This window comes from Solanum tuberosum, unplaced genomic scaffold (genome assembly GCF_000226075.1).
Source record: "Solanum tuberosum cultivar DM 1-3 516 R44 unplaced genomic scaffold, SolTub_3.0 scf00349, whole genome shotgun sequence".
In the NCBI taxonomy this organism is placed as follows: Eukaryota; Viridiplantae; Streptophyta; class Magnoliopsida; order Solanales; family Solanaceae; genus Solanum; species Solanum tuberosum.
In genome coordinates, this window is record NW_006239271.1 from 159461 (window position 1) to 171084 (window position 11624).

Consider the following 11624-nt stretch of genomic DNA (forward strand, 5'->3'; position numbering starts at 1 on the left):
TCCATCATGTTTAAATATGTCGTTATGTTCTAAGTTCTAACCACCAATGATGAAACTATTCTTGTAATTTTTTTAAAATGAGATTAAAATTTGAACACTAGCATTAAAAGATCCATTTTATACAAGTCGTTGCACAACTTCGACAAAGACAGAGAAATATTGAAGTTTATCAGCCACTTTGTTAAGTTACATAAGGGTTTTATACAATTTTATCTAAATTTTTATATTATCAAATAAAATTGACGTAGAATAATATGTTATTCTTTGTAGTAAATTTGATTGATATGATAATCTCAAAATGAAAAATAACTTGTTATAACTAATTAAATTAAGGGTCGTTTGGTAGCTAAAAAGAAATAACGTATTCATAAATTAAATTTTGTATAAGCTTTACAACATTGGGTAGTTATATAATTAGAAAATAAGTTATTCATATATAAAACTCATACAACGTTTGGTTTGCAATTTACAATCCCGTATAACTAATTCATGTATAGATTATAAGGATATTTGCGTATTATGTTATACGGGATAAAAGATGAATATAATGTGACTACCAAAACAACTCCGATGTATATTATATTGCTTAAAATCTTTATTTAATTCATACTTGTAGAATAAGAAGATCAAGGATAGCAAAAAGAGAAAGGAGATCTATTGATTTGTCGTATATACGTATATAATATTCAAGTGTGGTTTACGCTGTTGTAGTGGGATTTGAAAGAGGTATACCAATTAGAATGGAGATAAGTTGCTATATTTAATTTGTGTGACCAACTACTACTATATATGATGATGAAATATTGTTGGGCTTCCTATGTATATTTTGATTCTTTTTGCATTTCCTCATTATTATTTTTCCCATCATCTTCTTGGTCAACAATTCATGATTGAATCTATGGAATCTGAGTGAATGGTGGGGATATTCTTTTAACATCATTTGGATTCAGAAATTTAAGTCTGAGTGATCAGTATTTTTTTATTATATATATATTTGGATACCAATATTAAGGAAAAAGAAATATGAATTGAACTTAAAGGGTATTTAGATTGACTTCTTAAAAAGCTAAAAATCATATATCTTAACGCGTAAACACTTAAAATAAGTCAATTTAAACACTATTTTACACATCTTTCCGATCATTTAATCTTAATTGTCCTGTTCCTACGTATGAAAGAATATGTATGTAACTTGTAAGTGGTGCCGATGATGATTTTCATAGATTAAATTATGAGTACTCATTATTTGGCCATATAGGTTCAATCCATATTTCGTTGGAAGTAACAATTGTACTAGCTAGTCAATATATTAACTCGTCCAAACCGCCTATTAAACATCTCTGATAGTAGATTTTAATTTGAAGGCGAATTAAAATTCTGTTGAGCTAACTAAAAACATACCTAAATGAAGTATGGTAGAATACTCACAAATTATGAAAGAGCATACCTAACGTGGTTGCTACTTCACAACTAAAACGTGAATCCATCTTTACTTGCAACATTTTAAATAAGTAATCTTTAGGCTCATTCTATAAAAGAATTAATAAAAAAAATTATATTTATTATATAACAAAATTTTGTACCTCGTCAAAAGTAAAATAAAGACCAGAGTTATCCTATAATGTGATGCCTTGTTCTTCCCTTTTCTCTTAATTAATTTTGTCCTTATATATATATTTTATAGTTAAAAATTATTCTCAGGATCCCTAAATAATTGCAAAAGGAACTTTGTGGTGAAATTTTAACCGAGCTAAGGTGAATGACAAAAGTTTGGATATTTACTTACTGAAGTTGTACTAATTAATGATGCCCCAAAATTGTTTCCAAGTGTTTGATGTCTTCAATTTCCTATGTACATCTTTATCTTAAATTTTATTTTAAATGTTTGATTGTAAATTATATAAATAGTATATTGTTAATTTATAGTGAAGAAAAGTGATTTTGGTAGGATATATATATTTCATTGTTATCTTAAAAGAACAAAAGTGACTTTGGTAGAATATTCTCATGAATTTCTTATCCAAAAAAAAAAAAACTTTAGTAGAATATTCTGATCGACCATTCAAAGAAATAGGTAACGTAACTAAAAGAATTTTACATCAGAGGGATAATATAATATAATATAATGATAGGGACAAGTATATATGGTCCATGACACCTAGTTGTACTGTAGCACCAATATATTGCCTACATATAGGCCACCTCCTCTGCTTCATTTCTTCAACTAATTCATTATATTTATGTAATGGAAGCTAACAATGATTACACACAAGATGGCACCGTTGATCTTCGTGGTCATCCTGTCTTTGCCAACAAAACTGGCAAATGGAAAGCTTGTTCTTTCCTTGTAGGTAATTAAACCTCCTTCTCTATGATTATTCATATATGTTGTTAGTTGTTACATCTCAACCGGTGCCATAGCCATAAAATAACACTATACTAAAAGTTTTCTTTATATAAAGGGGATTCAAATTAAACATGTTATATATAATAATTTGTTTTATCAATAAATATAGTTTTCTGATATATAGAATACTACTCCACCACTAATCTCGATCGGCTAAGGACCAACTCAACTACTTGAAAAACATATATGGAAATGGAAGGGTGGCATATTGATAAAATTGGATTAGCATGGTTCTTACGCAATGATGACACACACAAATCAAGAATTGGTCCATGGAATATTTGATTGTAATTGTATGAACAATGAAGTGCAGGTTATGAAGCATTTGAGAGAATGGCTTTCTATGGAATAGCTTCAAACCTAGTGGTGTATTTAACAAGCCAACTACATGAAGACACAGTTTCATCAGTTAGAAATGTGAATAATTGGTCTGGATCTGTTTGGATTACACCACTTCTTGGTGCTTATGTTGCTGACACTTACTTGGGCCGCTTCTGGACTTTCACATTCTCTTCACTTATTTACGTCATGGTAAGAAAATACATGTTATATATTGAATTTCCATCAAAAGATACTTATCGAACTTAATATAATCATATGATCTACCATAATGCTGTGGGTTCTCGGAAACCTCCACCCGCTACTATAGATCCGCCCCTGGCTTATGAGTATCTCCTTTCAGTCACGTGAGTGATAGATACGCTTTTTAATTTGTCATTCTTTAGCTAGGAACCTACAAAAGGGACCTTTCACATGATCATTTAGTCCAACATCTAAATATATATAAAATGCACCACTAACGTTTATCTTTATTGCCCTACATACAATGCACTATAATTACTCAACCATCCATGGCAATTAATTGTTGGGAGGATTTTATTTTTTTTCAGTAGGGCCTGTAAACAATTCCATTTTCCCTGGCTAGAAAATGACCTGTGTCTAAGTTAAAACCACATATATAATTGGTGCTTTGCCCTAGCCGTGCACCACTAACTATTTTATCATATTTAATTTTTGAATAATTAAATATATGAGAGTTGAGTGTAATTTATTAAATGCTCACTTAAATTTTAATTGATTGATAATGAGATATATTATGCTGCAATAATACAGCCAGCTGACATAACAATGGGACGGATCCACTAATTCTTGATCTTATATAACAACCTTTTCTCTCCCTTTAAGGGACTTTGGACTAATATTTTCTCCGTTCTAATTTAATTTGTGGTCTTAAATAAGTCATAAATATTTGTGTGACTATAAATCATCTTGAAGGGAATTTTTCCGTTGTTATTATTTATAGAAAGATGTTATTTTTTTGAGATCGATTAAAAAGAAAAGTATGTCATATAATGTTGGGACGTGAATACTACAATATGTAAAAGGAGAACACTACGGTCTAATTATTGATGTGTAACTCTACGGACGTAAATAATGGTATAAACTTTGGTTTCTAAAAAAAAATATAAATTTCATATAACTAATGCAGTATTTGGTATCTGCTAATAAACTCTATATTAATTATTTTCTAATTTTTTATTTATTTAAAATAAAATAAAATTGGGATAGTGGAAGGGAAAATTGGGAGGGGTTTACAATGTGGGAATCAAGGCCTCACTAAGATAGAAGTTCATATAGCCAACCAACGAAGCTCCTCTATATTAATTACTCCATATATCTTACACATAGTTTTTTCTTTTAATCTGCTCAGAAAGTGAAGTAAGAAACTATGTGTTATTAATATTGAGATAATAGTATCTAAAAATAAAGTGTCTTTGTAGTAGACAATCTCGATACTATAGTCCACATATTATTGTTAATTGAATGACAATCCTTTCATTTTTAATACTCACATAATTCAAGTACAACTAGTATGTGAATCATATAGGAAATCTGATTTTATCATTCTTTACAAATTTGTTTTTAATTTTATGTCTTTCTTAAAAATAGATTATCGTGTTCACATATGCATAAAAGATTTAAATATATTATTTTCTTTTATTCAATTGGTAAATAATTATAAAAAAATCACTTTCTCGAACATACGATGGGTAAGTGCTAGAACTAGTTTGAAATTTAAATTAATTGCCACCTGTATTTTTGTGCCTGATACATAAGTGGCTAATTTAGTGATCAATTTTAGAGGAGAATGAGCTCTGCTGGAGTGAAAACGAGATAACTTTCTACTTCAATTTCAGAGTTTCGGTTTCGTCACCAGTCAAGTTTTGTCACTTTTAGTGCGATAGTGACTTAAATTTATTTTCGATTTTAAATTTTGTCATTTGGTTAGTACTACTTTTTCTGTCTCATATTAATTGATCATCTTACTAAAAATATATATCCATCCTAAATTACTTATCCAGTTACTTTATCAAAATAAACTTGATTAAAAAATTTTCATTTTACCCCAACAATTAATACTTATCTTTTTTCAAGAGTTCATTAATTATTTTGTATCTATTCCAATGATATATATTCATGCCCTATGCTATTAAGCATTTGTTCACAAATTATACATCAATATGGATATAAAAGGTAAATTAGTAAAATTAATCATCTTAGTTATAATCTCTTGAGTAGCGTGTAAAATAAAAAATAATCAAAACGGAGAGAATACTAGCTAGGATCCATATTTAATTACTTACTTATTTTCTCATTAATTATAAGAAAATGGACTGATGGAACTATAATTTTCCCCCAGGGAATGGTCCTTTTGACAATGGCCGTATCAATTAAATTCTTGAAGCCAAGTTGTGAAAATGGAGTATGCAACAAAGCTTCAACGTCTCAAATTGCTTTCTTCTATGCATCGTTGTACATAATAGCCATTGGTGCTGGTGGAACTAAGCCTAATATATCCACATTTGGTGCTGACCAATTCGACGATTTTAATCCACACGAAAAAAAACTTAAAGTTTCCTTCTTCAATTGGTGGATGTTTAGCACATTTGGTGGTGCTTTACTTGCTACAATTGGACTTGTTTACATACAAGAAAACATGAGTTGGGGATTAGGTTATGGAATTCCTACTGTTGGATTAATATTTTCACTAATCATTTTCTACATTGGAACACCAACTTACAGGCATAAAGTTAGAAAGTCTCAACATCCTGCTAAGGACCTACTTCGTGTTCCTATTGTTGCATTTGCCAACAGGAAAATTGAACTACCTAATGATCCTTCACAACTTCATGAACTTGATATGCAATATTATTTCACTACCGGGAAACGACAAGTCCATCACACTCCAGTATTTAGGTAAGTTTTTATTTACTACTCTATGTTTTTAATGATCGATAGATAGCATTTGAGTATTTGTTTTTTTTCATTTGTCTAATCAGTATTTGCCATGTGTAATATCATTTACACTGCTCTACTGTTGCTTCTCCAAGAATGGTTCCTTTCCTTTTTGTCAAGTTGCATAAGAACAGCAGCTATCACTAGTTTCTACGTGGCACAATGAATTTGAGTAATTACTTTTAATTTGTTTGTCTCACTTTCATTTTCAGTCGTTTTAAAAGAGAATTATGTGTTTTCTTTTTTGGTAATTTCTCAATTTTATTTTTTCATGTAATATGTTCAAGATTACATTTTACATATCTTTAATTTAAGATTACAAGATTCAATTTTTATTTTTTTTTCTTACAATTTCGTGTCAAGTTAAAATGAGACAAACAAATTAAAATAGATGGAGCATATGAATAATCCAATCGCTTGCATCAATAAGGATAAATGAGGGACCTAAAACACAACCAACCATAAATTTCGTTGTTACTATAGTTACAATCAAATTGGACTTGGAGTCTGTCTGGCCAACTGATCGATCCACATCACCATGAGCCTATCTCTATGAGTTGCCTTTACCCCAGGCAAGGCACCTTTGTCTATTCTGATAACATGTTGAAGTCTGGACCATCTTATTTAAAAGTTTAAGATGTTAGAGAGAACGTATACTCAACACTATCAACTAAGCCTCTGTTTTATTCAGGTTCTTGGACAAAGCGGCAATGAAACAAGACAATGATACAGGGTCAAGGCTACCATGTACAGTGACTCAAGTGGAAGGAGCGAAATTGATCACAGGAATGGCCATGATATGGCTAGTAACCTTAATTCCTAGCACCATTTGGGCACAAATAAACACTCTGTTTGTCAAACAAGGCACCACTTTGGACAGACACTTGGGTTCAACATTTCAGATTCCAGCAGCATCATTAGGAAGCTTTGTGACTCTAACTATGCTATTATCTGTGCCAATGTACGATCGATATTTCGTGCCATTTATGCGCAAGAAAACAGGAAATCCAAGAGGAATCACATTACTCCAGAGGCTAGGAACAGGGTTCTTCATTCAAATTCTAGCCATCACGTTTGCTTACGCGATGGAAGTAAGAAGAATGCACGTCATTAAAATGCATCACATCAACGGGCCTAAAGAAATAGTCCCTATGACAATATTTTCTTTGTTGCCTCAGTATGTGCTATTGGGTGTTGCTGATGTGTTTAATGCCATAGGGTTGTTGGAATTTTTCTATGATCAGTCACCAGAAGATATGCAAAGCCTCGGAACGACGTTTTTCACAAGTGGAATTGGGCTTGGAAATTTCTTGAATAGCTTTTTGGTGACCATGGTTGATAAAATTACAGGGAGTAATGGAGGGAAGAGCTGGATTGGAGACAATATGAATGATTCACACTTGGATTACTATTATGCTTTCCTCTTGGTCATGTCTGCCTTAAATTTGGGAGTTTTTCTGTGGGCATCCAATAGATATATCTATAAAAGGGAATCCAGGGAAATGAAGGATGAATTTCCAGAGTTGGAAGGCAAAGCCATAGACCTTCTTCCTTAGATTTGGAAGATTATTTAAGGATTAAATTTAGGATTAATCTCCATCTGTTTTTAACTCCCTGTTGTATAAGTCAATTACATACCATAGCTAATTAATATAGTGATTTTTGCATGGTATGTCATGTTTAAATAGTTATAACATAAATAAAAAAGCTTTAAGAATCTCATCTCCTCCACCCCTCCCAATTTTTCATATTGTGATTTAATTAGCATCTTGATGCCGCCGTTTGGTGTGATGGATAAGATAAATTAATTCTGATAACTTTTTAGTGGCCTTTAATTCATTGTTTGGTTGCAAAGGTAGGGATAACTTATCTTGAGATTAACAATTAATCCTGCGATAAGTTATCCCTCACTGGGGGTGGTATAGTAATCCCAGGATAAGTTATCCTTGGATAAAGTGTGTAAATTAACAAAAATACCCCCTTAAACTCTTTTTTATACACCACTTTTACATTCATACATATTAACATAATTTTTAACAACATAATAACATTCACAATCTTAATTATTCGTTGTTTTTATGATAAATATATTTTTCTATTAAAAATTTTATTTTATAAATACAATTTTTATTTATGAATATTTTTGACACCCAATTTTGACCTAACATTTTCAAAATTCGTAACTTTTAAGTTTTATTTATTTAATAGTTCAAAATAATTTTTTTATAATTTTAAATAAGTTTTATCGATAACTATCCTTATTTATCAAAATTTATGATTTTTTATCAGTTAATTTTAAAATTACATTTTTACATGTCATTAGTTACGTTCATTATATTTTTTTAATATTCATTTTTATTTATTACATTTGTTAATATTCATTTTGATATTTTGTACAGTCTAGAAATTTATTCAAATTCGAATAAAATTTGTATACACAAATTGATCGATGATTTTGGACCACAATCCCAAGCCCACAATTTGAGTCGCATAATTATTTTTCTATTTAAGTTTTACTAGGTCAAAAAATAAGTGGGGGGAAAAGGTGGGAAAAGGTGGGAAAAAGTGGGGAAATGTCGGAAAATAAGGGGGAAAATGTGGGGAAAAAATTCAGATTTTAGCAATTAAAAGGTAAAGAAAAAAAAGAAAAATTTTGGTCTTCCAAAAAATAGCCTTCAAAGACCGTCTTCTCCGGCTAATGGACTGCCGGAACGAGCAGCAACCACCCACCACAAACGACCCTGCTTCTCCATTTTTTTATTTTTTTTTCAGACCCCAACGATCCTCTTCTCTTCGCCGGAACGAACCGCCTTGCTAGACCTCAAACTCTGGCGGGACTCAAATTCGAAACAACCAGCAAAACGCCGACCTCCGTAGCTCCGGCAAACAAGTAATTCTCTATATTTTATTTTTGTCGTAACTACTTTGCTTCGTTCATTGTTATTCCAGATCTGGCCGGAGTTTGATAAAATTTGTCTTCTCCGATTAGTTGTGTTGATATTATACCGTGTTATTTTGCTTTGATTGTTTATTCACAGCTATTGATTTGCTGTTTGTTTTGATTCTTACAGTGGCTATGCTTTGATTTTTTTTATTTAAATTAAATGTTTAATGGTTAAAGAATTTTTTCAATTGTGATATCATTCTCAACTTATGGATCTTTTATTAGGATAGTTACTCTCATTATTTTATATTGTTAATTCTTTATGACCTTATTCATTTGTTGTCATCGAGTTATTTGTTTTAGTGTTAGTTTTGTCTTTATTATGATTATTTTATTGATTGTTCATTTGTTCCTTATGCTTATCTTATTTTTGATTGTTGTTTACTCTATTAATTTAATAATTTAAATTATATTTGTTATATTTTGTTGGATTTAATGTTATTATTAACAATGGTGTTGCCTTCGGTAAATTTTATACTTTTCATGTTACTGTTACTTTTGTTAATGTTAAGATAATTTTTTGTCATTTTTTGTTATTTTTAATTGATATTGAATAGACTTTATTTGTTAAAATTGGCTAATGAAAAATTTTCTCCGACGATTTTGGAGGCCTCCACATTGCAAAAGACGAAAAATTAGTTTAAGTTCGTTTATATTTTGTATGTTAAAATTGATCAATGAAGAAATTACTGTCGATTTTCAAGACTTTCTATGTTAATAAGACGGAGTTTATTTTTAAGTTATTATTTGAGTTATTCATATTTATTTGGCGAAATGGTCTGGTGAACCCTTGTACTTGTATCTGTTTGTATTCTGGACCTTTCTACTTACCATTTTGTCATCTGGACCCCTGAATCCATCCAAACACAACATTTTAAACACAATTTTTGATGTGGCATCCTATGTGGAAAGACTCCACATGGAGCGTGTGATATACACAAAACAAGAGCGTGAAACACCTTAAAAAGGCAGTAACAGTTAGATTTTTGCCTTTAAAGACCATTTCTTCTTCTTTATTTTCACTCAACACCATTGTTGGACAAATTTGAGCTTTTTTCTTGTCTTTTTCTCGATCTTGTCTCTTCAAATTTCTTCTCTTTTATTTTTTCCTTCGATTTATTCATCTTTTATTTTGTGTGATTCTATTGTATTTTTGTTGGTCTCCACGATGACAGCTCGATGTAGTCAACCTAATCTCGATAAAAGTATTTAGCTAATGTCATGACTCAAATAAGACTAATATAAATTATGTGATGACAATTTTACCATTTCTCCAAAGCCTTGATTAAACCCTATTTTACCAACAAAAAAAAAAATACTAGAAAAAGAAAGTAGCAAAAAAAGAAAACAAGAATGGTCAGTGCCTCCCTTCTTCATCTGTCAAAAGATTCAATTTTTTTCATCATTTCAAAATTTTTCTTCTTTCATAGTTTCTCTCTCTACACCTCTGTTTCCATAAAAATATATAAATTTATCTGAATTTCTTTCTTCTTTTTGTTCTTCATTTCCATTATACATTGTCTCTCTGTATATCTGCAAAAAAAAAAATATATCAAAAAATCAAAAAAATGATTACAGTACAATCATTTTCCAGGCAAAGAGAGAAAAGGGGAGGTCCAAAATATGCAATCTTGGAACCCCATTACTCCAATTATTCACTTCCTTTTTTGTGTACCCTTTTTTCATATTTGGCCAGCTTTGCATAACACTTTTTTCTTTTGTGTTTTGAATACCCTTTTGATTTTTCTTCTCTGTGGAGGGAGAGTTTTGCTACATAGATCTCTCTGTAGAGAAGGAATATGTGTGTTTTCTCAATCATTTTGAGGGTTTTTGATTATTTGGGGTTTTTTGATTGTCTTTGCCCAGATCTTGTTTTTGTGAATTGATGTGATGTGTTTATTTTGGTCTAATTGTTTTGTTGTTGTTGTTTTTCAATAATCTGATGAGTAAAGATCTTCAAGGTTTTTTGAAAACAATGACTATTCTTTTAGTACGTATGTGGAATATAATATTCATACGTGGAATAAAATTTTATTTTTTTGTCAACGTGTACGTGTTTGTGTAACACGCATCATACCACATCAAAAATTGTGTTTAAAATATTTTGTTTGGATGGCTTCAGGGGTCTAGATGACAAAAGGGTAAGTAAAAGGGTCCAGAATACAAACAGATACAAGTATAAGGTTCATCAGACCATTTCGCTTATTTATTTAGTACTAATACTTTTACTAAATGTCTTTACAGGTATACGGAGCTGCTTCCCATTGAAGCTATTCGAACGGAGTTTGAATTATAATTTTATTTATTATTTTGTATATATTGATGTTAGACAAATTTTAGGCCGTGTCTTATATTATTGGGTGTATACACAATATTTTTGCAGGCTCTCATTAAAAAATAGGGCAGGTTTGGGCCAAAGCCCAGATTAATCCATAGCAATTGTTAGGCTCAAAATTGGCCCAGGAGGAGAGACTTCTGATTTTGGGCCCAATAGGCCCATTTTATGGTATGTTTGATAATCTGAAAATTTTACTATTATTGAATATTTGACATATTTTTTGTCTACTAATTCTAACCCTTTTATTTGATTTAGTTTAACTTAATTGAATTCTCCAAAAGCCAAACTATATTCTTTATGTTAGTTTATTTTAATAAAATTTATTTTATCAACTCTTATATTTTTATTGAATAACTTTAGTAAAAAAAAAAATTATTTATTTTTCATTTAATTTAGGGAAAAGGGATGAATTTACTCCCAAACTTTAATAAATGGTACGCCTATGTCCTCCGTTATACTTTGCGTCCACATAAGCCCCTGCCGTCCAATTATCGATACACACATGCCCCTCTCACTAACGGCTCCCTCATTTTGGACACGTGTCTTAATCTTAATCAATTACCAGTTTGACCATTCTTTTTAACCCATATACTAAAAATCCGCCTCATACACCCAATTGAGCTAATTTTACTATAAGA

General features: G+C 30.7%; 1 protein-coding gene and 1 long non-coding RNA gene across 2 annotated transcripts; both read left to right on the top strand.

Annotated features, from left to right (window-relative positions):
• The first annotated feature begins 2193 nt into the window (after nucleotides 1–2193).
• LOC102601666 (protein NRT1/ PTR FAMILY 5.1) lies at nucleotides 2194–7421 on the top strand. Its single transcript, XM_006361243.2, has 4 exons — nucleotides 2194–2351; nucleotides 2721–2938; nucleotides 5109–5665; nucleotides 6396–7421. Exons 1-4 carry the CDS (start codon nucleotides 2246–2248, stop codon nucleotides 7258–7260), a joined length of 1746 nt encoding a protein of 581 aa, XP_006361305.1. The 5' UTR covers nucleotides 2194–2245; the 3' UTR covers nucleotides 7261–7421.
• Nucleotides 7422–8254: 833 nt separating this feature from the next.
• Nucleotides 8255–11217, top strand: LOC107063385 (uncharacterized). The gene is made up of 2 exons (XR_001475264.1): nucleotides 8255–8594; nucleotides 10893–11217. It is a non-coding gene; the product is annotated as an uncharacterized lncRNA (long non-coding RNA).
• The last annotated feature ends 407 nt before the right edge of the window (nucleotides 11218–11624 follow it).

What these genes read in the sequence shown, in the direction of transcription:
- LOC102601666 (XM_006361243.2), top strand. Translation starts at nt 2,246, where the DNA reads ATGGAAGCTAACAATGATTACACACAAGATGGCACCGTTGATCTTCGT. An exon ending in AGCTTGTTCTTTCCTTGTAG is followed by an intron (nt 2,352 to 2,720) that starts GTAATTAAACCT and finishes AATGAAGTGCAG; the next exon opens with GTTATGAAGCATTTGAGAGA. An exon ending in CTTCACTTATTTACGTCATG is followed by an intron (nt 2,939 to 5,108) that starts GTAAGAAAATAC and finishes ATTTTCCCCCAG; the next exon opens with GGAATGGTCCTTTTGACAAT.